This window comes from Vespa mandarinia, chromosome 1, assembly GCF_050613455.1.
Source record: "Vespa mandarinia isolate Hongniang chromosome 1, ASM5061345v1, whole genome shotgun sequence".
Classification (NCBI taxonomy): domain Eukaryota; kingdom Metazoa; phylum Arthropoda; class Insecta; order Hymenoptera; family Vespidae; genus Vespa; species Vespa mandarinia.
The window spans coordinates 16,827,501-16,855,000 of NC_140810.1; the positions used below are offsets into that span (position 1 = coordinate 16,827,501).

At 28.7% G+C, this 27,500-nt stretch overlaps 1 protein-coding gene across 14 annotated transcripts in view; it reads left to right on the forward strand.

Moving 5' to 3' along the window:
- The window catches only part of sei (potassium voltage-gated channel seizure), a 150,364-nt gene that overhangs the window by 64,895 nt on the left and 57,969 nt on the right, over positions 1 to 27,500 (forward strand). For 12 of the 14 annotated variants that reach the window (XM_035871378.2, XM_035871383.2, XM_035871380.2 and 9 more), the window contains 5 exons: positions 12,123 to 12,309; positions 14,133 to 14,304; positions 16,710 to 16,778; positions 20,358 to 20,482; positions 20,729 to 20,809. In XM_035871378.2, coding sequence (XP_035727271.1) covers positions 12,123 to 12,309; positions 14,133 to 14,304; positions 16,710 to 16,778; positions 20,358 to 20,482; positions 20,729 to 20,809 — 634 coding nt within the window. The remainder of the gene's footprint in view (positions 1 to 12,122; positions 12,310 to 14,132; positions 14,305 to 16,709; positions 16,779 to 20,357; positions 20,483 to 20,728; positions 20,810 to 27,500) is intronic. The other 2 variants (XM_035871381.2, XM_035871386.2) reach the window with 2 other exon arrangements.

Sequence of the window (27,500 nt, forward strand, 5' to 3'; positions counted from 1 at the left end):
GAGACGGATATCTTAAATTTTTCTTAAGTCAGGAAGAAACGATGCGTCATCGCGCTGAGTAACCCAAAACTCCATTAAAAACATTGTCGCAACGGCGACGAGGAAGGAAACTTTCCGCTTTCTGGCCCGCGTTTCTCAAGGCGAGCCGCGTGAAAACACGCAACGTTGCACGATAAAAACTTTTCATTGCCGGTAACGACTTCGACCTGTCAACGAGGATTCTAGTGAAAAGAATTTTAGAATTTATTTTTTCCAATCCATAACTAGAATTTATATTTATTTTCATTCGTCTATTAAGAAAATCATTTTTATTTTAATATTTTTTATAAATAATAATAAAATTATATATATATATATATATATATATATGTATATATTTGAATAATTTATTAGAAGATATAATGAGAAACAATGAAATAGAAATATTGAATAAAATTTATAAATGAAAATAGTTTATCTCGATTGATCGTCATTTATCTATTATTTTTTTTTTTTTAATTTTTCAATTTAATTAACATTTGATTCACAATTTCCATGCGGATGTAGGATTTATTTTAATTTTCACTCGTTTATTTGTGAAATAAGTGAATAATTGGTATTTGTTATAATATTAATAATAATAATAATAATAATAATAATAATAATAATAATAATAATAATAATAATAATAATAATAATAATAATAATAATAATAATAATAATAATAATAATAATAATAATAATAATAATAATAATAATAATATTAATGAATTATATAAAACATTGAAAAAAAAAAAAGATATTTCTGATTGATTGATTAGGAAAAAAACTACGAAACAATGGAATAATATATTAAATGAAATTTCTAATAAAAGCTAATTTATGTCAGCCTATAATTTATTATCTTTTATTTTTTGAGATCTAATTAATTTTTATTTTCAACGTGCAATAACATTAATACTTTAATTATCGTAAATTAAATATCTTGACTTATATAAAAATGATTTATTATAATATTACTTATTATTATTATCATTATTATTATTATTATTATTATTATTATTATCATTGTTTTGATAGAATAATCTCAAAAATAATATTTATAGGCACGTTTATCATTTGAAATCTTTCATTATATTATTCTCGGAGTTTCAATAATTTTCTTTCATAAACATACTTAATCGCGTCAAAAAGTTTGTGTCTCTCGAAAAATTGGAGATCCCTTAGAGTAAGAAATAATTTCCCTTTCGTTTTAATTTCGCTTTATATCCTCTCATCTACGTTAAAAAGGTAGACTATTTGAGATCTCGAAAAAAAGAAAAAAAAAAGCCAGGCTTTATTGAAATCTGATAAGACGGGAATCTCCATCGGAGATTGGCAACGTTTCGTCCTCGAACAGATTATAAGGAAATCTTTTGGATCCTAATCTCTTATCTTCTTCGAGTAATACATATTCTAAACTTTTCGAGGTTAAGAGGAAGTGGATAGTGGAATGGAAAGAGAAAAAACAAAAAAGTTGGACCAATGAGACACGAAGGTTTTAAAGAAAAATGCGATCACTTTGTTCCTTTAAGCCTAACTGACGATTGCGGTGAAAGAAACAAAAAGAAAAACGATAAAAGAAAAATAGAGAAAGAGAGAGAGAGAGAGAGAGAGAGAGAGGGAAAGAAAATTATAAAATAAGAAAAAAAGCATTCGAACTTCCCATTGTCGGAAGGAGAAAAAAATTCTGACTTTGATCCAGACCATTTTATTTAAAATATGGTCCCTCTGTGTCGTTAGGATTTAAAGAATAATATAAAAGAGAAAAGAAAGGAAAAAAATACAACTGAAGATAATTAAAAGTAAAGGAAATACAAAAATGTTGAGAAATAAAGGAATAGTGAAAAGATGGGCCGAATGGGATAGTCGGAAGGGTGAAAGGGCGGCAGGGAGGGGAGGGGGCAGGTACAGTTTGGTAGGAGGGTCAAGTGACATACGAGCGTCATTTAGTTAAAAGCCATGACATTTCGAGACGCAACCCAATTTCCTTGTCTCGTAGAACGAACACTTTTGTAATCTAAGCGAAAACGCGACTTAGTCGTGACTATAATGTTTCACGAGAGAAAGTTTACTTTTTTCTTCTCTCTCTCTCTCTCTCTCTCTCTCTCTCTCTCTCTCTGTTTTTTTTCTTGTTTTCTTTTTTTTTTTTTTTTTTTCTTTTAAAGCGGCTAACAACTTTACATCGCTACACATTCGATCGTATACATAAGTAACATGTAGCTACGTATGTATGTACGTACGTATTATAAATGAAAAAAAAAAGAAAAAAAAAACTTTACTTTGAAAATCAAACATGTTCAATTTCAATATTGTTTATTAACATGTTCGAAGTCGATAGAAACTTTATACATATTCACTCACGATTATACTCACGATTGTTATATATATGTATATGTTCATAACTTTAATATTTTATTTTTATTGGAAAATGAAAATTATGAATGTCTTTTCTTTTCTTTTCTTTAATTTTCCACAAAAGAAGAACTTTATATATATATATATATATATATATATATATATATATATATATCTTTTTATTTTACATTGTGTAATACTGTACAAATGTAAATATTAGATATTTTACATCGATTATAATCATTTATTTGTATTATTTCATATTGTCTTATTAAATGATATTCGATATGTATAGTAATATATTTTTTGTGATATTTTTAATTGATTCACAGTGTCCATCATAAAAGTAAAAGATTTATTAACAAGTACAATATTTTATAATAATAATCCTTAGTTTTATATTATTATATTAAAAATATACTATATTATATATTCATTTGATTAATACACAAATAAGATATTATATTGTAATATATTCTTTTTATTTATTTACATAATATGAGATGATCGTTATGTGACCGCTATAATCAAATTGAAAAAAGAAAAAAAAGATAATAATGAGTAATAGTCATTATTATAGTTAAACGTATTTATTAAAGATACAAGATTACTTTCACATATGATTCTATGCATAAATATATATTTTAATGGGACAATTTAATGAATTCACATATATGATTACTATAGACGCACGTATAAATAGATTTTATCGTAATAAATTTTACTTATAATTATCACATGATGATCGTTATAAATAAACTAGGAAGATAAATGTTAATAAGATTTAATTGGTATGACAGTAAACAAGTTAATTAGTGATAAAGGATTAACGTTCACACATGATTCCATAAATAATTAAATACAAATTAAATACATATATACATGAAATAATTATATTTTAATAAATTCTCCTTGATTATAACATCGCATGCATTCACATAGATTTGTTTCTTATATAAATATTACATATCCATGAGTACATACGCGTAGAATAATTTTGTTATAATAAATTCTCTTTAATTATGATACAATAAGATGTATCATCATGTTCAATTACCGTGAACAAATTGCAAAGATAAATGATAATGAGTGTTAAATATTCTTTTTGTAGAGTTAACTTCTTAATTAGAGAAACAAGATTACATTTATACATGATTTCAAACACATAAACACATACATACACGCAGGTATATACTTTTAAGTAGTTATATATATATATATATAAAGTTCTTCAAAGTTTCTGAGAATGTTGAGGAACGTTTAGAGATAAGATATCCAGTAGGAAGACGACAGCGAATTGCGTAGGAATATGTAGAAGGATGATACGGAAGAGATGATAGTAATAGTGATTGTAGTAGTGATGATATATTGATAGTACTACTAATAGTAATAGTAGTAGTAATAATAGTAATAGTAGTGGTAGTAGTAGTCGTGGTTGCTGTCATGCTGACAACGGAACCTGCTTTCAAGGCGAACGCGAACTCAACGTATTTCAGGGTAAGCTTTCTGAACACGCAACATTTACTGCCTATGCTTCGTCTGTCGGTGCTATGCGCAAAATTCTAAACCAAGAATGACAAAGGAAACGACCGATCGAATCTAATTAATGGAATCATCTGTTTCGAAACTTCCTAATGTTGTTTTACGATTGAAATCGATAGAATCTTTGAAGTAACTCCTTTTGATACTCTCTCTTTCTCTTTCTCTCTCTTTCTCTCTGTCTCGATACTCTTTCTTTTTCTCTCTTTGGATCGTTAGAATCGATTTGAAAATTTATACATTTTAAGGATAGCGTGATATAACCTTTTCGTATCGAAGTTCTGTGTAATTGGATATTTATTTATTTTCTTTTTTTTTTCTTTTTTTTTCCTTTCTTTCTTTATTTATTTATTTTTTTTTTCTTTTTCTCTCTTTCTTTAACATTGAAATAAAAGAGTGAACTTTTGTTAATAAGTTTCATTAGTTGAATAACTTTTGTTATTTGTATATGAAAATAATAATAATAGTAATAATAATAGTAATAATAATAATAATAATCGCTCGTTGACCGTTCGTTAAATGCATGTACGAAAATTCGAACGAGATTGATCGAAGAATGATATTTATATGGAAATTTCTTTTTTTTATTCTTTTTTCCTCTCTTTTTTTTTTTTATTTTTTTATTTTTTTTTTTCATTTCGTTTTAATTTCCATTAACATACACACGCCGTGGAGATTAATATGTATGGAGAAAGTCATTGTTAAAAAAGAAATTTTCAAATGAAAAAAAAAAAAAAAAAAATAAAAACAAAAAAAAAGGTAAACAAAAAAAAAGTCTATATCACAAAAATATGATTTAATTCTTTTACGTTGACTTATCTGCCACGTAGACGTATTGTTTAATAATAATCAATATAATTCATTAAACACTTTGACGAAAAGAAAATCGATGTAAATATTTATTATATATTTATTGTTTAGATATTTGTTATAAATATATATATATATATATATATATATATATATTGCGTGAATAAAACGAAAGGATATTATTTGTATGGAATTATTTTCTCTTCTTTTTGTTTTCTTTGTTTCTTTCTTTATTATTATTATTATTATTATTATTATTATTATTATTATTATTATTATTATTATTATTATTATTATTATTATTATTATTATTATTATATTTAATCATACGAGTCGAGAGCTTAATATGAATAAACGAAAGGATCAATACTCGTTATGCAGATAGAAAAGTGATGCATCGATCGAATTTAAATGATAGCGAGTGACCATCGTAAGAACATCGTGCGATAGGATAATCTCCGTGATCGTCGTAGTTATGTCTATAGTTCAAGGCTCTTATACTTGATTGTTTTAAGTTGCGACACGTAAGGGACATGCAGTTACTTACACGGAGGTTGTTCTCTTTGACAAGAACAACGTAAAGTATTTATCTATTTTACTTAACTCTTTAAAAATCTATGTAATGCATTTAAACAGTGTGTTATTGCTAACGCGTATATATATATACATACTTTTTATTTGTTCGCACTATTGTTTCCTTAGTATTTTTATTGAATCTTATTGAATTATTGTTTCAAATTATGATCCCAAATGAAAATATTAAAAAGTTATACGCTCATATTTTTCCACGTATATATATATTTTTTTTTAATTTTTTTTTTTTTAATAAATTTTTTAATTAAAATAAATTTCTCTTTTTTCTTCTTCTTCTTCTTCTTCTTCTTCTTTAATTCTAAAAAGAAGATACCACGACATATGATTTTTAAAATACAATCTCGTATGTGATATATGAGAAAATTTATTGAGAAAATTATTTTATAATTCTTTTTTTTTTTTTTTTTTTTTTTCTTTTTTTTCAGAAGTAAAAGAAATTCTTCTTTAATATTTCTCATTATATCCCATTATATTTTCTAACTCACTAAATATATTATATAGCTATAATAATACAAATTAATAATGACAGTTAATAATAATAGTTAATTATAATTAAATTAATAATAAAAATATATAATGATATTTCATACACAAAATATATATATATATATATATATATATATACATATATATTAAAGTATTATTAAAGTATAAACCTTTTTCTTTTTTTAATATACACTACGAATTGTCCAATAAATTTTATATTTCATAATCGATTAAAAAGATCGCCAATTCATTTTTATGAAGATGTCACCTACTTAATTATACGATCTACGATTAATCGTATTTAAGCAGGAGGTATTCGAATCCCATTTAGTTTTCCTTCTTTCCGGGTAAATCGAACACACCCAACGTTGGCGTGCCACTCCGGGAAAACGGATAATCCATTTTCCGTCCATGCGAATCTCGATCGTTCGATTGTCTCTCCCTTTCTCTCCTTTCATCTTTCTCTCTCTCTCTCTCTCTCTCTCTCTTTCTCTCTTTCTCTCTCTTTCTCACATTCTCTCTTTCTCTTTCTTTCTGGAGAAATAGACCCTGGAGATTCAACTCGTACGAAGCCAATTAATTGACGCCGACACCTTCGTTGTAATTCTGGTATTTCTGAAACTCATCGAAAGGACATGTACGAAGTACTCTATTTAGCCGCATTCTGGTCATGCAAATTCTATGAACCCACCCAATAATGGCGTGCAGAAAGACAGAGTTCAGATATAGAAACGGAGATAGAAAAAGAAAGAGATAGATAGAGAGAGAGAGAGAGAGAGAGAGAGAGAGAGAGAGAGAGAGAGAAATATAAAGAGAAAATCGTGGCATCGTGTTGTAAATGAAAGTGAGAAAGTGAGAAAGAAGAGGAGAAAAAATGAAGGAAAAAGAAAAAAAGAAAGGAAGAAAGAAAAATGGCCGTCCATTAGGTTGGGATCTATTTGTATTACGAAATCACTTTGTCAACAGGGTAAGCGAGGAATCGATGTCAGGGTTGCCTCGACATAGCTCGTTCTAAACGTCGATAAATCCTTCGGTTCACCGCGAACATTCTCCCTTTACCATTGATCTTGTTCACTGATAAAATATAAAATTCAAACCCTTTCCCCTCTACACCCCCCCACCACCACCCTTCTCACGAACGTAGACCGCACACGGGAATACACGCGGAATAACGATAAACGGTAAAGAATGTCGATAAAGAATGGTGATAGCTTATTTTTTTACATTCCTATAAAATATTTTCGTCCTTATTTTATATGAACGTCTCTCCCATTCTTTCTCATTTCAATCGAATATTTTCTTCGTTAAGAAAAATACGTTCGAGGAATTTAAAAATCGATAAAAGTAAAATGAATAAAGAGAGAGAGAGAGAGAGAGAGAGAGAGAGAGAGAGAGAGAGAGAGAAAGTAAATAATTACCTACCAACATGAATAATTCTAAAACAAACGTATATAATTATTATAGTACAAGGGTATATTTTATTATCGTCATAATTTTAATAATATGTTAGAATATTTTATAAATTTTCTTTTTCTACCTTCACTTCTTTAATAATAAAATAAGAATATATTTTATTAAAAAGAAATTGAAGAAAATGTCATTATAATATCTTACGATATATTATAATATTTTACGATATATAAACGTTTATTTTATAATCTTTTAGATGTCTTTTAATTTGTCTTTCTATATAAAACAAAATATATTATATTGCAATATCAATATCAATATAATAATATTTTACTGTAAATTTTCTTTTTCCTTGATCCTTTCTGATTTATTAGAAAATAGGAAAAAAAAAAAAAAAAAAAGAAGAAGAAAAATAATTTATAAGGAATATTAAAAGGAAGGACATAAAAAATTGTGTTCTTATTGATTGAAGAATATAGAAAAGATAAATAGGAATAAAAGAGATAAAGGAAAGAGAGAAAGGGATAAAAAAAAAAAAATATAGAGAATACGTGGAGAGAAAAAATCAAATGAAAAGAAATTTCATAACAATTTCAAATAAATAAAAAGTGATCATAATTATTTAATAATATAATAGACGTATTTTGTAGGTTTGTAATTTCTCTAAAACCTCTATTATTTCTACCCAATCGACATGAAATTTCATATAATTGCTCTTTATGATCCGACGGAAAATTTAGGCTATTTAAGTGACGGAAATATTACCTATAAAACAGGCTACGAGGCTTTAAACGAGTACAAGAGAGAGAGAGAGAGATAGAGAGAGAGAGAGAGAGAGAGAGAGAGAGAGGAGAGAAAGAAAGGGAGAGAGAGAGAGAGAGAGAGTGAGAAGGTTGGTATACGAGCGACGTAAAATACGAACCGAGAGAGACAAAATGAAATTTTGAAGTTGGTTACACTAGAAATGCATTGATTGAGTGATTTACGATTTTGACTTGTGATCTATGTTCCGTGTTCCGTGTTTTGTATTCCGCATTCCCTGTTCCGTGTTACCGTGTTCACTGTTCCATATTCCTTGTTCCATATTACTTCGAGGAAAGAAAGTACAAAAATGTTTTTTTTTTTTTTTGTAAAGCTCGTCCGTCATGCTTCACGAAGTAACAACAAGTAATTACTAGTAGATATATATATATATATATATATATATATATATATATTTATATATAAATTTATATATAAAAAAAAAGAAAAACAATGACAAAAAAATATATTATTGAAATAAATATATCTGTAGAAAACAGAGAAAGGAAAAAGAAAAAAAAGATTAATCAAAGAAGAGAAAAAAAAATGAACACGGGTTGGGGGGTGGGGGGTTTGGTGGGACTAGAAACACGTGCAACACTTTTCGATTGAAATACGAAGGAATAAAAATCAAAACGATTCGTTTTCGAGTTCGAAGAGACATAACGTGTTCATCTCTCTCTCTCTCTCTCTCTCTCTCTCTCTCTCTCTCTCTCTCTCTCTCTCTCTCTCTCTCTCTCTCTCTTACTCTGTTTGTATTTCAAAGAACGTCAGCAAGTTTTTCCGCAATACGTTGAAAACGTTTCGAAGGTTGGAACAAAACTTCCTCATCGTCTCTCCCCCTTTTTTCTTTCCCCTCACTCCACTTCTCAACCATTCTCGAGACGACGTTCAGCAATAGAGGAACGGAAACGCCATTATGAAATTTTTCCGGATACCGGACACGCTCGAACGAAAGCCGAAAGAGAGTTTTTCAACGGTCGAGCCTCTCTCATCGTTCTCTTCGTTTCCGTAGATGCAATATGCTTGCATTTTCCCCATCCTAACCCTCTCTCTCTCTCTCTCTCTCTCTGACTCTGTTTCTCTCTCTATCTCTCTTCCTCCTTCATATTTTTCTTTTTCTATCTTTTTATTTTTCTCTTCCTTTTTCTTTTTTTTTTTTTCTTCTCTTTCCTTTTCTTTCTTTTTTTTTTCCTTTTTCTTTTTGCCTCTTTTTCTTTTTTATTTTATTCGGCCATATTAAAGGAATCTCGTAGATCCATTCCAATTTGAGATCGTTTCATTCGACAAATCGTTTTTGTCTCTTCTTCTATCGCGACGATAATTAATTGTAATTTTTATACAAATAAGCAAGTATTGATTTTGTTATTTTTAAACGGATATCAATTTTCTTTTTTTTTCTTTTTCTTTTTTTTCTCTTCGACGATGATACACTACTGTAATAATCTAATAAAATATATGTACGAGTCGCTTACTTCCCAAATCGATTAACTTTATAAAACGAAATTGTAGAGAAATGCGATGGAATAATGTAAATTGCTTTTTTAAAATTCCCTTTTAAAATATAAATACAAATAAATATTATAGAATTGTATAAATGGAGATCGTAGCTTTCGTCTAACGATATATACATTTTAATGAGGTGTAATAGTATTAGAATAATCGTTATTACTGAAATAAATTTTATTTTTCATTCGATGCTACAGCAAAATTTTTTCATTTCAATTGTATTAAATAACGAAAATTAAGAGTATTTTATTATGAATATAATAAAGTAAGGACAATCATCAAGTTGTTTGATACTTAAATTTAAAAAAATTCGATAAGTGGAATTAATTAATTTGGCTTCGTGAACAACTCATATATATATATATATATATATATATATATATATATATATATATTATTCTAATAGAAAGTAAAAAATTTACATCTTTTCAAATATACATCACATATGCATACACATATACAACAGAATTTACATTTACATTCACTGCATCCTCATAATGATTCGTCAAGTGTCACTCGCTTGAAAATTAATGACGTCATATTATAAAAAATATCGAAACATTTAAGTTCCAATATATAAAATCGAATATATCTAGTTTTATTTATTTATTTATTTTTTTTTTTTCATTCTATCGCATTGATTAATCATAATTTTTTATAGCAATATATTTTATCGAATAAAGATTAATTTTATTTTTTAACAGACATCAAATTTTTGTTTCCTCTGATATCTCAGTATTATCATACAATACCGTAATAATAATAATATAATAAAACACAGAGATTCTTTTTGTCATTTGAATTTTATATTTATTTATTTATTTGTTTGTTTTTTTTTTTTAATAGTTTCTAGCAGAAGATTCGTTAAACCAAATGTATATATACACATTTTTTTTCCTTTCTCCCTTTTCTTTTTTTTTTCAACCAGTAAATAAAAAATTTACCACTTTAAAGAAACAAATTAAACGCGAATATAACATAATTTACATTTACATTCACAGTATCGTCATAATGATTTAATAAGTGTCACTAGCTTGATAATTAATGACGAAATATTAAATATATCGTAAGATTTAAATACATACATACATACATACATACATACATACATACATACATACATACATACGTAATAACGTCGGAAATATATCTTTAAACGTTTGATCTAACATCCATGCGATTTGATTTATCATTTTAATTTATCATTTTAACTATCGATTACTTTCACTATTTAACGTTAATTTAATTCGATTTAAATGCTCAAAGAACGAATGAAACATTTCGATCATTATTATTCGATTAGATTATTCTTAATTATTGTATAATATCAATCGAATGTATTGGCGTATTCAGATTGTCGATGAATAGAAAACGATAGAGAAAATAATAGTGTAAATGTGTTAAATAAAAAGCGGATCGAGAATGGGACGTTGTTGTTTAACAAAACAAAGTCGCCATATTTACGTTAGCGTCGTTCACAGACGCATGGACGTCTTGTTTCTGTATCGTGCTCTGCGGGTTGAGGTTACGTATCGATTGGCGAGTCTGACCTAACACTGACATACTTCACTCGCGAGGTCTGACCTCTGTTCCGTATCGTGTATCGACCATTACCATAACCTTAGGATTTATATAAGTTTATCGTCCACAAGCGCTTCCACGATCATTCCTAACGAGCAAACAATGATGGCCACCTTATCTTTCGATTATAATGATAACAAAAACGTTTATATCTGTCCTATTATCAGGATTAACCGTCTCGTTCACATGTAAAATCGTCCACATGTCAAATTTTATTTTTCTTTAAAAGAGAGAGAGAGAAAGAGAGAGAGAGAGAGAGAGAGAGAGAGAGAGGGAGAAGATATTATTAATAAAGAATAATAATAATAATCATTATCATCATCATCATTAATAACGATTTTTCCCTAAACTTTTGAAATAAAAAAGAAATTTTCTAATTTCGTTTTCGTTTGATTTTGTTCATTCTTTTTTTTTTGTTTTTTTTTTTTTTTTTTTTTTAACAAATATTCGACGAAAAGTATATATATATATATATATATATATTGTAATGCGATAATGGAATAACGTGAAAGAAAAATATATTTTTAAATCAGCATTCAATTAAATAATCGACGTATGTAAGTACATATATACACATGGGACATGAAATACACGTGGGGGTGGATAGGGGTTTAAAAAAAATTTTTCGATAATCCTATATTTCGTCGTAAAAAATGACGTTGGATATTTCGATCTGTTATTATAGTTCGCTACACTATGTGTGGTTCGCATGCCAAAAGAATAATAATAACAATAACAATAATGATAATAATAAAGAAAGAAAAAAGAACAGGAAACAAAAAAATAAATGTCGCAAATTAATCATCCACCACAGGATTAACTGACACTTAACAGGATTAACTGATTTACATATGTGATATATGGACGACTTAAAAAAAAAAAGAATATATATATATATATATTTTTTTTAAATAGTTATCATTAGCAAAAAATTAGAGAGAGAGAAAAAAAAAAGAAAATAAAAAGAAAGGGAGAGAGAAAAAATTAAAGTCAGACATTTCGATATGTTATTATAGTCCGCTAACATGTGGTTCACCCACGATGATGGAATCTTGGGGTCCAGGGAGGACTGGTACACCACCACCCTCCCTGCCAGTACCACCAGCTGGAAGCAACAATGGCGGTGCTACATCAGTGGCCAGTGCAAATGTTGTACAGCCAAGTACTACAGCTCCTATTGCAAGTCCCGAGGGTGTCAGCGATGTAAGTATAAGCTTTAAAAATCCGCAGTGTTATATAAAATGAGCTCGATATTTAATATCAATAAGTTTTATCGAATATCCTTCCCTTTAGAATAATAATGATTCCTTGCGTCTCTTTTCGATCTTTTTTTTTCTTTCTTCTTCTTTATATATATTTATAGACGTATATATATATATATATATCTTCTGTAAATAATTTCTTTGATAAAACGAAACGAATGACGTCATTAAACCGTGAGATACTTCGAGTTTATCTTAAAAAGTTTATCGTACGGAATATAAACAAGTCGTGTTAACAGCATGATCATATTTAGGAAGATATTTAGAGATATAGAGTTATTCCTACGTAAGTTTATACATACGTATATAAATTGAAATTAAAATCTCTATTTAACGTGATTTGATAAAAATTTTGTTATATTATTTCATGATTGAAACGAATTTATATTCTACTTTTTAAATATTTTAGATTCATTTTTAATTCTTAACTCGCAATTTTTATAATCGGTGAAAAAGAAAAAGGAATTAACTTATGAGATGTTGAAAAAAAAAAATATTAAATCGATTTGTAAAATTATTTAATGAACTCTCCTTTAAGTTGCTTGAGAAATTTTCATTACATCCTGTAACATTGAATAAAATTAATTTATAATGCAATATACGTATGCTCGTTTTATATTGAATTAATTTACAAATAGATTCGTAGTTTCATCGTAACGTTAAAGTCTCTTTAATATAATGACTTTTATTTAGAAAACAATTTTAAACGTATCGTAACATTTACAATATAGCATATAGTGTATGATATAATATAACATTTATTTTTTATTTTACAATTTATAACGTTATATATATATATATATATAATGTGTCGAATCAAACAAATTTTACTATAGACAAAGTTTTCATATATATATATATATACATATATATATATATTTTTTTTTCAAAACATTCTTTCCTTCATTTATAAAAATTATTCATATTTAAAAGAAAATTAATTCAGCTCGGTAATCAAATAATTTTAATAGAGTATGCATAAATTTTACATTACGAATATACTTTTACGAAGATTCTGTTTATTTAAAAAAAAAAAGTGGTAACACAATGTGCTATCGGTTTACATACAACGCCTGACTGTTATTAGGCTCGCCCAAGTTCCAAGAATGAAATTGATGATGTAACAAGAAAACAAAATAAAAATAATGAAACATTCGGGCATGTCCTTGGATAAGTCTCAGTCGACGTTTAGCAATCGAGCAAGTAACTTCGTATATATAGATTATATTACTTTTAACATTTTTCACGTTTGAATCGTCATTGAAATTCATTGAAATTCTATCGAAGACAAATATAATATTTATTTATTTTCAAATACAAATAAATCTATGGAATAACGACGATATAACGAGTAAAAAAATTATTCAGTATCAACGAAGTACGATCGTTGTTAAAATCCATTGAAATACGATCCAACGTAAATATGATATTTAATTAATTATTTATTTATTTATATATCTTCGAAAAATAAATAACTTTTTGGAGGATTGATATAAAAAAAAAAAATATATATATATATACATATATATTTGTATAGAGAATTATACAGTTGATGAAAAGAAAAGGGGAAAAAAAAGGAAGGAGAAAAAGAATAAGAAAAAAGAAAAAGAAAAGAACAGATATTCAATCGATAGAGAGATATTATTCTAATTAATAATATCGTTAGAAAAAAAAAGAAGAATAAACAAACGAACGAACAAACAGGCAAACTGGAAAAAAATAAGGAACTATAAAATATTATCACATTCAATTTGTTGATCATAGGTCTCGCAGAAGTCGGGAATATGGGAAGGTCCGAATTCATCGGCAGGTGGGGTTACGGAAGGTGGACCTTCTCGAAGTGTTTCTCATGCGGCAAGTTTAGATGCAATTTCGAGAAAGGCCATAAAACCGGATACGACGAGGGCGCCATGTCGCAGCCTAACCTGCAGCGTTTGTAAGTAAATTTTAACTGAGATCTTATGTTATCTTTCCTTCTCTCTCTCTCTCTCTCTCTCACTCTCTCTCTCTTTCTTTTTCTCTCTCTCTTTCTCTTTCTCTCTCTCTCTCTCTCTCTCTCTCTCTCTCTCTCTCTCTCTCTCTCTCTCAATCTCTCACTCTCTCACTCTATCTATCTACGTATCTATCTATATATTATATATCTATATAACTCTCCGATTCTATTACTATCTCTTTTTTCTATTTCTTTTCCCGGATTTATCGTAGCTCGTTCTTAAGTAAGTACTCATGTGTACTTACTTACTTTTATTTGTCTCTTGACATTAGCATAAGTTTGCAATGAAAATTGGGTTATTATTCTGTATTTTACTCTTTAGCAGATAATAATAATAATAATAATAATAATGATGATGATGATGATGATGATGATGATGATGATGATGATGATGATGATGATGATGATGATGATAATGATAATGATAATGTATATTCTGGTAAATATCGCTATTCATTCGTATCGCTTCTCTATCCGCTCGTTCGCAAGACTTCTTGACGCCATGGAATTCTAGTTCCGCGACTCGATCGATATCTGCCAGATACCGAGAAGAGACACAGGGACTGGGCCGAGCATGAACAGGCAGATTACTTCTTCGGGAGTACACCATAAAAAATATTTTCCCATTAAACCATTCCCGATATATCTGTACATACATACATACATATATACATCGAGTTAACTCGTTGTGATATATATATATATATATATATATTCCTTTCTTTTCCTTCACCCTCATCCCTCCCAACCCCTTCTATGTCCACTATCTCTATATAACTGTGCTTCTCTGTAGTAAAGTTATGTAATCAATTTTTATCAATATCCTTTTTTCTTTAATAATTTTTTTTCTCTACTTACCTCTTTCTCTTCCTCTTCTTCGTCTTCTTCTTCTTTCTTTTTTTGTTTTTTTTTTTTTTTTGTTACTTTCGCTTGACGTAAAAAAAAGATTTTAATTTTTGTTCTTTTATATTTTCTTTTTTTTCTTTCTCTTTCTTGTTACTTTTGTCTATTATCTTTACCTTCTTTTTTTTTGCGTGTTTCTCTCTCTCTCTCTCTCTCTCTCTCTCTCTCTCTTTCTGCTCCTCTAGACTTTGTTTATCTAAATTTTTATTTTATACGATATAATCGTTTGAATGTCAATTGTAATCAGACGAGAACGATCGTCGAAATTGCCGAGTTAGATGACAATTTTATTTTCATCAACTTGCCGTCTTCCACAAACGACGATATAATGATTTTTTCTTTTTTTTTTTTTTTTATGTTGTATGCAGTACGTCGAATAAGAATATGTATATATTATACAGAGTTACCCGTTAACTTGGCTATCATATACATATGTTAATATTATCGCATGCTATCTTTTTTATGACACAAGTGTTGACGGTTAACATGACCTTTTGCCTTTGAATGTCGTATAATCTGTAATTGTATTTTGCCATTTTGTATGTTTTTCAAGAAGGAAGAAAAAAAGAAAGAAAGAAAAAAAAAAAAAAAGAAAAAAAAAAGGAAAAAAGAACCATCGAAGGATTGTTATCGAATGTTGTGTAAGATGATAAAAGAGAGGCCGGATAAATGCCCGGCTCGAATTCAAATAACCCGCCAAAGCTGGAACGAGTGCTGTAAAGAAGAAAAGGAAAAAAAATAAGAACAGCCGCGTATACAAAAATCGATCATCGTGAAAACGAGAAAATCGTTTCTCTTCTCTTCTTCTTTTTCTCTCTTTCCCTACCCACCCTTCTTCGAAATCCTTTTCGTTCCTTTTTCTTTTTTTTTTTTCCTACGCGTAAATCGTTCGATCGTTTTGTATTATCCTTCTTGCATTTACAGATTTTAATCGTGATTATTTCTCTCTCTCTCTCTCTCTTTTTTTTCCTTTTTTTTTGTTTTTTTAATTAAAAACGTTACTCCACTCGTCCGTCTATCTTCCCCTTTGTCTTTCTCCCCTTTCCCTTTATCTCTTTATATCTTCGCCTATGTCATAATGATAGAAAAAAAAAAGAAAAGAAAAGAAAAAAAAAAGAAAAAAAAAATAAAAAAAAAAAAAGAAAAACAAAACGCAAATTTCCCAACCAGAAAAACAATCAATCAATCAATCAATAAACCAACCAACGAATCAACCCTCTACCCCATCACCCTCTTCTATTGCATCTTCTTTTATCTTCTTCTTTTTCTTCTTCTTCCTCCTTCTTCTTTTTCTTCTTCTTCTTCTTCTTCTTCTTCTTTTTCTTCTTCTTTTTCTTCTTCTTCTTCTACTTCTACTTCTTCTTCTACTTCTTTATCTACTACTTCAGCATATAAACGTACATATTGTCAAAATCAAAAGTCAAACATCGGAAAAACTATTTTAGTAGCAGGCAGAGGTAGCGAACACGTCACCCTCGAGCGAAGGCCAGCAACAGTCGATAACCTCACCGAAGGTAAAACAGGAAGGGGCAGGACTATCTGCTCCATCTTGGTTTTCATTTAACCGACCGAGCCGAGCCGGCGAGTTTGCACCCCTATTTTATAACTTACCAACCGCTTGAGGCTTCCTTTTTTTCTGTCATGAGCTTTCAAGAGATAACGTTACTCGTTGTCCGATCGAGCTTTCATAGGCCTGTTTTTATTGCTCACCATCTACTACTACTACTACTACTACTACTACTACTATTAACTACTATTACTACTACTACTACTATTATTATTCTACTTATTACTTACATGAAATTCTCATTTTAATCCGACAGGAGTGCCCACTTTGCCGATATTATTAAACCGTATTATATATACTATTATATATATATATATATATATATTATTATCAAACGAGCACACCGTAGCCTTGCTCGGCCAGCCACGTTTTGCGCACCAACACTGCTGATTTTAAAATGCTTTTATATATATACATATATATATATATATGTATATATATATATATATATATATATATATATATATATATATTTATATTTATATATCGATCATTTACATTCATCGATGACAAAACATCCAATCTATTTTCGATCTTATTGATCAAGAATAAAAAAGAAAATATACGAGGAGTTTACGTTCGTAATATCGCACAAAATATCTTTCAACTGAAATTTCGAAATTATCAAAGAATTTTGTTAATGGATTTACGTGTGTATTTATTGGTATCGATAAAAAAATTGACGCATTTGGAGGGTATTACTTTTTTCTGTTTTTTTTTTTCTTTTTTGTTTTTCTTTTTTTCTCTTTCTTTTTTCAATAAAAAAAAAAAAAAAAAAGAAAAAAAAACGGAAAGGATTAATAATACCATGTTGTTCCTTGACATTTCATTTCTACGATAGAAACATTTTTCGTTCAATTTTGATCACGCATGGACAATTGTAATCTGTAGTAGTGTTCGATTAATAATCCCTCCGCGTGATAATCCTGACAGCATTCTACGTAACTTCCCATTTGTTGGAACACAAAATTGTTAAAAATACAACATCATCTTGTAAATTAATATTTTAATACGGTATCATCGATTTATATATCTTCAATTAAAATTTTTCATTTTAATTTTTCTCTTTTCTTTTCTTTTTTTTTTTTTTTTCTTCCCTTCTTGCTTTCTTTTTTCTTCGTTTTTGTTTCCCCAATAAGTTAAAAAGTTTCATTACAGGGCCTATGTGTTATCAAATTGGACGATTTTTTTCTCTTTTCTTCTTCTTTCTTTTTTTTTCTTTTTTTTTTTTTTTTTTTTTTTGATACAAATAAAACGCGAAATATCCAAATGGATTATTTTTCATTTATTTCTCTTTTTTCTTTTTGCAACTGACTCTACGATTGACACAGTAACGTGCAATAATTCTCTTATACAAACATTCTTGTAACTTTCAACAGTCGTAGGATATATTTGTACGGACGTATTTATGAACGAACGCAAAGTAAATAAATTAATTTCATCATTTTCGTCGAACGAACGCTTACGAATTTCTTCCGTAATATCACATTTATCGTGATTTCGTCATAATTTCGATTGATTTTATTCAAAGATAAGAAAAAAAAAAAAAAAAAGGAAATGAAAGACAAGAAAAAAGAACAAAAAAAAAAAAGAAAAGAAAAGAAAAAAGAAAAACGTTCGGCTGGTCGAGAGATTCAAATTCGTATTTTCAAGACGAAGGATTACTGGCCGAATTACTTTTGGCTCATTTCAACGATGCATTTCTTACGGATTTTATTCGAATAATATAAGTTAACAATCCCCAATGATATAAACATATATATATATATATATATATATATATATATATATATATATGTGTATATATATATATTCCCAATAACGTGACGTGCGTTAGAAACATAGTGCGAAATCGATTATAACCACCATAATATAATCATTGTACAAACCATCATCGATAAAATCCACATACATTAATTAAATATCTACGAGAATTTGACATATACATACATATATACATACATATATATATATTTATATATTAATATATATATATATATATATATATATATATATATATATATATATAGATGTGTGTGTATATTTGTATGTGTCTGTATATATACGTATGTATGTATATATATATTTATTTATTTATATATATATATATAATATATGTGTATATATATATATATACATATATACACATATATATACTTATCGTAGAGGTTATCGCATATTACCATCTATTACAAAAAAAAAAAAAAAAGAAAAGGAAAAACAAGAAATAAACAAATTAGAATAAATAAAAGAATTAATAAAATATTGGAAAAAAAAACAAGAGAACACTTAACATACGGTATGAAACATAAAAGAAAATAAAAAATGATTACTCACAACGATTTTTGTCGAACATGTTCTTTCTTTCACAGGTTTGCAGCTTCTCTAGTGCCGATTGATTAACTCATTTATTGACACACTCTTATTAACTGCTTTTAGATCGAGATATAGGCTCGGTTTTTTTTTTGGGAGTTCCTTTATTTATTTATTTATTTATTTATTTATTTATTTATTTATTTATTCACATCGATCGTAGATATTCAAATGTTTATCACCATTTAGTCTCGTATCACTTATCAGTATGTTGTATTTCAATATTTTGTTATATGAGAACTATTACATTTTCGTTTTCGATCGAATTACGCGCGAGTAGATTGGCCATAAAATATAATTCATTTATTGATTATTATTCGACGACACTTTTCTTTTCTTTTTTTTTTCTTTCTTTCTTTTTGTCTTTTTTTCTTTTTTCTTTTTTTTTCTTCTTTTTGTTTTCTTTTTGTCTTCTAGTGCTACGATTCGTACGATCTATTTATGTGCTTTATTATACATGTACGTAATCATCGTAATTTATTATTTTAGATTAGTTTGATGGGTAACGTAAGAGCAGCAGTATCGTAACACATACATTTGTGTATACATATAATAAAAATAGAAAGAAAGAAAGAAAGAAGAAAAAAAAAAAAAGAAAAAAAAAAGAAGAAGAAAAAACCAAAAAAAAAAAAACCAACCATTCGTTATTTTCTCCTCCTTTTTTTTTCTTTTTTTTTTCTTTTTTTTTTTTAATCTTTCGATCAAAAATATATTTATGTGACGATATTTGATATGCGATGTAATTAATAAAAAAGTTTGGTAAATAAAAATTCATTTGTGATATTTCTATCGAGAGAATAAAAGGATGTCGGCAGATGTATCATTTCTTTTTTTTTTTTTTTTTTTTTTTTTTCTTTTCTTTTCTTTTCTTTTAGAAGTTTAATATTGTGTCCTTGAAGCGAGTCGTATACGAAACGTTTATTATCATTATTGAAGCGTTATGAATTTGATCGAGCCTGTATTTCGCACCTCTAGAGTTTTAGAATAACAGAGTACGTTTTATTACGAGATATATATATCTATATCTATATACATATACATACACACACACACATATGCATATATATATATATGTATATATGTATATGTATATATGTAAAATTAAACGATTTTTAAAAACGATGATGGATAACATTGACGTTTCCTCTTTTAGCAGCGAAACATTCGAAAATTTTCCCGGGTGTTGCTTCTGAGAGCGATCTACAAAAATGGAGAACGTCCAAGGATCGAAAATCACCTTCTCTCAGCCAAATGGGCCCGGATTCTATCAAACACAAAGTAAGATAATGTTTATTATTAAATCATATATATATATATATATACGTACATATATATATACACATACATGCATGTATGTACATATAAATTTAATATTAAATATATATATATATATATATGTGGGTGTATATGATATTTAATTATATATACATTTTAATAATAATACATATATATGTATCTATATATGTCGTATCAATGAACGATAATAAAGAAAATTTATCGTTGTCTCTTATTTATAATTTTTAGTTCTCTCTGCAGGACAACGGCTCGGCGAAATATTTTCAAGGGGCCATGCATACGCCAAATATGGGTGAAAAAGTTGCACAGGTAAGGATCGCCAATTTTTATCGTAACATCGCTATGATTGTCTCTTTAAATATAAAAAGAAAAATTTTAATGCAAAACATTTAAGCATGTAACTCTTATATTTTTTCTTCGACCTGTTTTGATAAAATATGACGTACATATAATACGATAGTCGATGAATTGCCTTCAAAATTTGATCGAAGAACTTGATTTTTTTAAATGGCAGAGACTTATAAATATACATATATATATATATATATATATATATATATATATATATACATTTAAAAATATTTTTATCTTTATAATGTCTACCTTTAACGTGGAATTTATCATCGACATTGTCCCTTTTATCGCGGTCTTATTGCTCGATCGTTAAAAAATGATAAAAAAGTTCGTTGAAATTTAAACGATAAAAGAACGATTGAGAATAATTAGTATTGTTTCTTTCAACATTTTATTGCGAATAAAATTAAGACGGCCCTGACTGGCGCCATTCAGGCTCTGCCGCAGTCTCGTGCTCAAAAGAATTCAAGTATGCCTTCGAATTCTTTTAAAACGTACCCGAGAATTATACGTTTCCTAGATCTTTAGATTATTGATGCATTTTATGGCGAAGCAATAGTATCATTTCATTATATATAATTCAATAGTATCTTTATATTTATATATAAATTTTTCATATACATATATATAAATATATATATTATATATATATATATATATATATATATATATATATATATAATATGTAATTTTATTTATTTTATTGATATTACTCTACACGATATATACGGGATGATCTAGAAATTCTAAAATGATTTGAAAAATCAATTACTCTTTTATCGACACTTTCTAAACTTAATTATCTTTTCTTCTTCTTTATATATTACATAAAAAAAAAAATTGCAAAGCTTGTAACTTTACAATTAGGAACAAAAAAAAAAAAAAGAAAAAATTCGTCCTGTAAAAGTCTGTAGAAAAGAGAGTAATTGATTTTTTTTTAATTCGCTTAAATAACTTTTGACTCATCTAAAAACTTTTCGACCACTTTATGTGAGATTATCTATACGTTATATATATATACACACATATATACACATATGTGTATATACATATTTACTCCGCATATCTCGTATAAGGGAAAAATTGGTACACGACTATAAAAAAAGAAAAAAAAAATCTGATTAAATGATTACCCAATTAATATTTCTTGCATTTATTTAAATTTTGGGAGGGTTCGTTCTATAAAGTTCTCATAAAAGTTCAAATATTGACATGCCCTGTGAACTTTCTCTCTCTCTCTCTCTCTCTCTCTCTCTCTCTCTCTGTCTCTCTTTCTCTTTCTCTCCCGTCTTGTCATTCCTGTCATCTAAAAAGGGAAAGAGTAGGGTTGGAGGTAAAGGATGAAGAGAGCTTCTCAAGTGAGTCTCACTCGATATCTTTGATATCTTGAAAGTGAGGTACCATCTTTAAACAATTTTCGCGTTTCGTGCCTTCGTCGGAATGAATAGCTATAGTCGAGAAAACTTTGGGCTAACGTGTATATATATATATATATATATATATATATATATATATATATGTATGTATGTATGTATGTATTTATGAATACACCTGTACACATATAATTTATATTTACGATTTCCATTCGTAAATGTATACGAGTAAATATCTCACGACGCCTGATTAAAATGAAGCTGTAAAGAAAAAGATTTAATAAGGGAAATTTGTTTGGCTCTGAATCAGTTGAGAGTTCATGGCACGTAAAAATCTTCTTTCTTTTTTTTTTTTCTTTTTTCTTATCTTTACTATTAGAAGGATTCCTATTAGAAGGATCAATTGAATTTTTTTTTCTTTTTTCTTATCTTTACGTATTAGAAGGATCAATTGAATTTTTTGTTTTTATTTATTTTTTTTTTCTTTTTTTCTTTTTTTTTTTTCTTTACATGTTTATATAACTTTAATTATTTTCAATGAATATCTCATGTTCACGATAGAAATATTCAAATTATTATTTTACGAATCGTTTCAAAGGTGATTTTAAGTTGATATGTTAAGTTTTAATGCAAGTAGTCGATTATTTTCATATTTAGAATTTGAAAAAAAATAAAAATCGTGAGGCTATATATATGTATATAAATATATATTTATATATAAAGGTAAAAAAATATTTTTAATAACGATTACGTCGAATGAAATCGTTGATCTTCGAAGCTTTCAAATACACGAACGATTGATTAATTAGCAAATAATGAATTTCTATATATCACGATATAAGAATTATGCTGAAATAGAAATACATTAATCAATATAACGATTATTTTTTAAACGATGCACAGTTCTAATCTTTTATCAAATATAATTTTCAATTGCGAATAGATCATCACTTTACTACATAAATTATGCAAATAAAAGAAACAATTATGGGTATCAATTTAGAATAATCAATATAGTTCTTTGTATATTATGTCGAAGGGATCAGGAGGTAAAAAAAAAAATACAAGAAAAAAAGAAAAAGAGAAAAATTATTTTCATATTTTGAATTCATAGATAATTCAAGGCCATACGAATTTTTCTTTATTAAACTTTCTTTATAACTTATAAGTAGATAAGCAAGATATTTCCTCGGATATATCCATGTCAGCTTGTATAAATATACATATATATATATATATACATATACATACATATATTTATATATATATATATATATATATATCAATTTATATATATCAATATCTTAAAATATATTTTATATATTATATAATATACATATATATATATTTTTTTTTCTTCAAATTGGTTACATTAAACAGGATATATATATATATATATATATATATATACGCGTGTGTATGTGTGTGTGTGTATGTTTGCCATCATCCACAGATGTATCAAAAAATTCTTGTTTTAAAACGTTTAGTCGATGGTGTTAACGTTCGAACGATAGAAGAACGTCGTTCTTGTTAAACGAACCGAAACATAGTCAAAACATTAGTATCGATAACCGATAGTAGACACACGGCCGCACAACAATTTTTTGTTCCTTTTTTTTTCTTATCTTTTTTTTTCTTTTTTTTTTTTCTTTTTTCTTCTTTTTTCTTTGCGTTATTTCCTCTATCCTCAATAGCTTCGAAGAGCTTTGCCGTAAGGTCGGTGGATTAAAAATAAAACGCAAAACGCGATAGGAAAAATGTTGATAAACTTTCAAATTTATACCGTAAGCTGAGACCGCAATATATTTCGCGGAAGAGAAAACATACTTACGTATATGTACTTATGTGTACATAGACAGAAATGGAGTTAGGATATACTATATAACGGAGAATTATTTAGGTTCGTTGTTTTATCAGAGAGAGAGAGAAAAAAAAAATATATATATATATATATTTCTTTATACATATATACATACATACATACATACATACATACATACATATATATAAATATATATAGATGATGGTGGGATTCGATCGATTTTACGAGAATTCGTAAATGTGTTCATGAAAATATTATTTCAAAGAAGAAATAGCAAAGGTGTAAGAGGAAAATAAGTAAATAAAAATCCATGAGAAAGTGAACGATTGTCTCCTTTCTACGTCGTTGGTCACATGATAACGTCTATTCCGATAAAAGAAAAAAAGGCGGGATAATCGTATAACGATAGAGAGTAGTACGCCTTTGGTTGAGTCGGTGCATCGATTCGAATCGGAAATAAACTATGTCAATAAAGAGGGATAACGTTTTTCGATATTGTAGAAAATCCTTCGTCGAATATTCGTAGGAAGGAAGGAAGGAAGGAAGGAAGGAAGGAAGAAAGGAAGGAAGGAAAGAAAGAAAGAAAGAAAGAAAGAAAGAAGAAAAGGAAGAAAGAAAATGTTTCAACGATTTCTTACGTAAGAATGAAAGAAAGTATGAAAGTATGAAAGAATGAAGGAAAGTAAGAAAAAAAGAGGAAAATAAAAAGTTGGAAGAGAATAAAAGAGAGACTTTCACGGAAATTCGTCGATCGTAACGGAGAAGTCCGTTGGCGAGTTGCCTTCGTCAAAGGACCGAACGAAAAAGCGAGCGAGAGTGAAAGAGAGAGAGAGAGAGAACGAGAACGAGAACGGAAAAGAGAGAGAGAGAAAGAGAGAGAGCATGTGAGAGTGAGAAAGAGAGAGAGGGAAGGAGATGCGCGCGCATGCTGTGTCGCTAGACGGACGGAGCGAGGAACGAACAGTAGTTTCGTATCCTCGTCGATAGGCGGCGTGCGGGTCAGTGTCGCAGTGTCCCCCGTCCTGCCCGGCAGGTTACACACCGTCGGCACTCCGTCCACGTCGTCTCCGAGGGAAGATTCGCATATGTAAACGGTATCGAAGAGAGGTAGAAGCATTATGCTTCTCGGGCACGTATACGTTAAGAAAGATAAAAAAAAGAGGAAGATATATTTATATCTATATATATATATATATGTATATATATATATTTGTATATACATATTTAGATGTATATATATGTGTATATATATACATATATATATATAGAGAGAGAAAGCGAGAGAGAGAGAGAGAGAGAGAGAGAGAAAGATGATGATCGGACGATAAAGAAAAAAAGAGAGGGAAAAAATAAAAGAAATAATTACGCATTAAATAGTACGCGATTTTTGCTTCGAAGGAAATAGGAGGAAAGGAAAAAAGAGAGAGAAGAGAGAGAGAGAAAGAGAGAGAGATAGAGAGAGAGAGAGAGAGAGAGAGAGAGGTATTCGGTAGGTCGTTATTATCGTCGATCGAAGACGGAACGTTGCAAAATGGATTTTGACCTCCTCGTCGCGCTCGCGTCTTGTCTTCTTCGTCGTCGTCGTCGTCGTGTCGTCGTTGTCATCTTTATCTAGTGTCGACGTGTGCGTCGCGACTGTAAACTAACACGTTATTACTTTTTCTCCAATTTCTTTATCTTATTATTATTATTTTTTCTTTTTCATTTTGACAGAAATTTCGAAATTTGTAATATTGTTACTCTTTCAAAAGGTGTTTCCTATTTTAGTTTCTCTTTCACAACGATCGTAATATTGTCTCTCTTACTTTCTCTCTCTCTCTCTCTTTCGCGTTCTCTTTCTCGCTTTCGTTTACTTTTTAATGAGAAAGAGAGAGAGAGAGAGAGAGAGAGAGAGAGAAAGAGAGGGTACAACAGCGTCAATGAAATCGATTTCGTCTTGCGATAGGTCGCGGAATCATTGGTGCGGAATGATAACAATTAGAAAAAAGGATCGTCGTTATCATCGATTTCGTGTGATCGTTGATCGATTCTAATCCTTTTCTCTTTCTCTCTCTCTCTCTTCGTTTTTTTCTTTTTTTTCTATTTTCTTTTCATATACTCATGGCGGGGAATTAGTTATGTGGAGGGGTGGAAGGTTGGGGTATGGCGAAGGAAGAAGGGGTATGACGGGGTTAAAGAAGCGCGAATTAATCGAGTCGTCGTTGTAGGCCGATGAAAGCGCGGAGAAGCCCCTTGTCAAATGAGCGTTAAAGTGGTGTTTTCGATGACGTAATATGTGCTTTGCGCACGAGAGAGAGAGAGAGAGAGAGAGAGAGGGAGGGAGGGGGGAGGGAGGGAGAAAAAGAAAAAAGGAAAAGTCGTGGCGCGTTTATTCTACCTTATCGTGCATCGTCATCTTGACGGGACAAAGAAGAGAAGTGTGAGGTGGAGGGTAAAAGGTTCTAAAAGTTGAGCCTCACCCCTAATATACTTCATTTGTCTTTGGCCATTCTTTTCTTTCTTTTTTCTTTTTCCTTTTCTCAATTTTTTTCTTTTTCTTGTTTTTTTTTTTTTACATAAAAAATTTGTTTGAACGAATTGTCGTTCAGAAAAATTTTTATTTGTAAGAGGAAGAGAGAGAGAGAGAGAGAGAGAGAGAGAGATTCCGAAGATGTTGTTATGATCGTAAAAAATGATTCGATCGAACCATGATTAAGGTTATCGAGAAATTAATTCTATTTGCGTGACGTTCAAATGTAGTTTCTTTGCGAGGGGTTGAAAACCACGTGCGCTTGAGAAAACGTGTAGCCTCGTTTACGCGCATAAAAGGTACGTAAGAGTATACACGAATACGTTCGTCCGGATTACATATATATATATATATATATATATGTATTCATTTCCACGAATTTGCGTGCGCGCAATAAAATTGAACGGATAAATAAAATGGCGACGTAGCTCGCGCCTACCCCTTATATCATACGTATCTCTGTCATCTTATTTTCTATATATCTCTGTCAATTTATTTTATCTTATTGCATGAGAAAAAATTATTAATATAAATATATGGTAAGGGAATCGTCAAATAAATAACGTCGGTTAAACATTATTTTGCCATGTTTTCTCTTCCTATTTTCTTTTCTACTTTCTTTTTTTCTCCTTCCTTTTTTTTTTTTGCTCTTCATTTCTTCCTCCTCTTTGTGTTACTTGATTTATTTATTTACTTTCTCTTTCTTTCGTTTCTTTCTTTCGTTTTTTTCTTTCGTTTCTTTCTCGTTCGAAATGAAAAAAAAAAAAAACAAAAGAAAAACAAAAAAAAAGTAGAAATAGATTTGAATCATTCATTCGCGCGAAACAACGTTGGTTGTTTGTAACGATGAAAAAAAGAAAGAAAAAAAAACAAACAAAAAAAAAAAGAAAAGAGAGAGAGAGAGAAAAAAACAATAAAAGTTAGATCATCTTTATTCTAGTT